The sequence below is a fragment of the Ichthyophthirius multifiliis genome (assembly GCF_000220395.1).
Source record: "Ichthyophthirius multifiliis unplaced genomic scaffold scaff_1120509249881, whole genome shotgun sequence".
In the NCBI taxonomy this organism is placed as follows: domain Eukaryota; phylum Ciliophora; class Oligohymenophorea; order Hymenostomatida; genus Ichthyophthirius; species Ichthyophthirius multifiliis.
This window is the reverse complement of record NW_004087199.1, coordinates 1-3,008: the sequence shown is the minus strand read 5'-3', so window position 1 is coordinate 3,008 and position 3,008 is coordinate 1. Positions and strand designations below refer to the sequence as shown.

At 17.3% G+C, this 3,008-nt stretch overlaps 1 protein-coding gene across 1 annotated transcript, besides 2 other annotated features; it reads left to right on the top strand. All coding sequences in view use genetic code 6, as the record gives it.

Annotated features, from left to right (window-relative positions):
- Window positions 1-1,004: 1,004 nt before the first annotated feature.
- Window positions 1,005-1,046: a microsatellite.
- Window positions 1,008-1,040: a microsatellite.
- Window positions 1,047-2,279: 1,233 nt separating the features above from the next.
- IMG5_040060 (cytochrome P450 family protein, putative) lies at window positions 2,280-2,998 on the top strand. The gene has a single exon (XM_004038931.1). It carries the CDS (start codon window positions 2,336-2,338, stop codon window positions 2,825-2,827), a length of 492 nt encoding a protein of 163 aa, XP_004038979.1. The 5' UTR covers window positions 2,280-2,335; the 3' UTR covers window positions 2,828-2,998.
- The last annotated feature ends 10 nt before the right edge of the window (window positions 2,999-3,008 follow it).

Sequence of the window (3,008 nt, the reverse complement as noted above, 5' to 3'; positions counted from 1 at the left end):
ACATTAATAAATGTTGCTAAATTCCTTAATTTTTAAATATTAAATATAAAAATAAAAATAAATTTTTATTTACATTTTCATTTTTATCTTTATTGACTGTTTTTCAAATCCTATAAAAATTTTAATATATTTTCTAAAGTTTATCTTATGTCCATAATTGTCATAAGTCCTTTAAGTGAATTTTAAACACTTTTTGGAATAATTATTAGAAAAGAGTATTAAATTATTATATAGAATTATAGTCTTGCTAGAAAGTTTATTTCATAAGGGATAATATAAATAACAGGTTTTGAATATTTGTCAATGTCATACCTTGCATCTTTAAGAGAATAATTTTTATGAATATTTTAATTAATACATTTGAATTACTCACTAAATTATTTATACATGAAATTATCAATGATGAAGATTTTTAATTAAAGCACATATTTTTATGCAAATATAACATTGTTTTCACTATACCATAAATAAATAAAATATTTATATATTAATGACCATTTTAAAGATGAAGTTTAATTTCTCTTGTTTATCTACTTAATAATTAAATACAAACATTTTTTTCTTAAATTAAATTTTCAATTTACTAATAAATAAAAAAATTGATACTAATATATGTTAATATAAAAAAATATATAAATTTTAGTGCTTACAATAAACCTTAATTAACATTACATTATGCAAATAATTTTTTTCTTCCTACAAAAATTCATTTTAAACCAAAAATTTATTAATACTATCTTACTAGGACAACTTAAACTTAACTCAATACACCGATGTTCTAATTTAATAGCTTTATTATTCTGAAAATTCAGCTTTCATCAAAAATCCAAAGGCTCTATCACTTATTTATCGAATTCTTGAGTAAAATAAGGTATCAAAAACCGAAAAATCTTAATTCGCAGGAATAACACGAAGAAAAAATGGATTAAGGCTTTTTTTTGTTTTTTGTTAATTGAATTTATAATAAAAATAAAGAATAAATAAAAAAAAATAGCAATATATTTAATAAAAAAGATAAAATAAAAAAATATAAATATAAATAATATTTCTGGCTCGATTCTTTAGTTATTTTTTCTATGTTTTTCAATTAATCAAATTTATGTAAAGGTACTCTAAAAATCACAGAAATCACTGAAAGCTCAATCATGGTTAAATTCGGGCAGGTACTTCAGTGTATAGTTAAAGTTATAGGATACATAGGATACAGTTTTTTTATCCTTTATTTCTTCAATCATACTCTTCTCATCTTTTTCGAATTTAGTGAATTTTTTCTTTTAATCTTTTTCGAAATAAAGAAAAAAAGAAAAGTTAAAAATTATCGATAAGCCGATATTACATGAATAAATCGCATTTCTAAAAGAGTCATTGTAACTACTTTGTCTCCTTAAAAGAAGAAATATAAATAAAATTCAAACCAAAATTTAAAGTCTTTTTGTTTGTATATTTATAAACAAAAAGTTTTATTATTTAAAAATTTATTTTTTGTATTATATTATAAAATAGATAAAAATATTTAATTTAAAGATTATTTATTTTTATTTTGACAGCAAATATTTTTAAAAAACTCAATCAAAAAAAAGAACATTATCAATTTTTTCTCACATTAATTTTTATATTGTGTATTATAACATGACAGTAAAAATATAATTAATTAAATAAAAATTTCAAAATATTATATAAATTAATGAAAAATAAAAGAACTATAATCAAACTATATTAATAATTATCTCTATATAAAATGTTTATTTTAAAATTAAATAATTCTGATCATATAAAAAAATATAAATAAATTTAATTAAAATCATCTTATTATACCAAATAAAAATATTTTTTATATTTGATGCATATTATATTCATAATATTGATTAAATAACAGAATTTAAATATATGCATTCTATTTATTACTTAAATAAAAAATAATAAAAAGAATAAACATATATATATAATTATTATATTTATTTATGTTTACTTTTTATTTTTTTAATTTTAATTAATTTATTAAAATATTAATAATTGCCAAAAAATAAAAACATAAATAAAAATAAAATTTTCAATATGTAATTTATAAAATTTAATATTTATAAAAAATTATGGTAAATAATTACAAATTAATATTTTTTAAAATATACGAATAAATTATATTTATTATTAAAATTAGTAGAAAATAATAATTTAATGTCTATTTTAATAATATAATAATTAGTAGATTTTTTTTTACTTGAAGGGATAAATGTATATATGAATATATTTATTAATTTTAATTTATAGAAGTACTTTTAAAAATAATTTGATTTTAAAATTAAAAAAAAAATATAAATCATAATTAAAATCAAAGATGATAATAAATATAATATTATTTTCTCTAATAATTTTCATTATATTTATTTTAACAAAACTTATTTTTATTCCTTACTTAAGATTCTGCAATTATGTAAAATTTGGAAAAGGCAATTTTTATCCAATATTAGGTGTTTTAGCTGTAATATAAAAGATAATTCAAGTATACAAAGATATATACTATTATTTTAAACATGTACATGATGATGGAAAAAATAGTCGAATATATGTCCAAAATTATTTTTCAAAAATAACTATAGGAATAACAGACACAAATTTATTGAAAGCCTTTATAAGTGTCGAGGATAAATATTATGAAAAAGATCCTTATTTTACAAAAGCCTTAAAAAGATTAATGGGTGACGGTATCCTTTTTTCGAAAGGATAAAAATGGAAAAATAATAGAACGGCAATGTCAGCAATTTTCCATTTTGATTCCTTATAATAAAGAATAATGACAATTGAAAACTTAACAAAAAAACATTTTTGAACTTAATAAGATAAAATAAATTTGAAAATGTTGATTTAATTGATCTTTTTTAAGAAATTACAGCAGAAGTTGTTGTTTAATATTTTTTTAGTAATAATTTTGAAGAAAAAAGATTCTACGGAATGACTCTTACATAATCTCTTTCTTATTTAGTTAGTAATTTAGGTTCTTAATTTAAAGA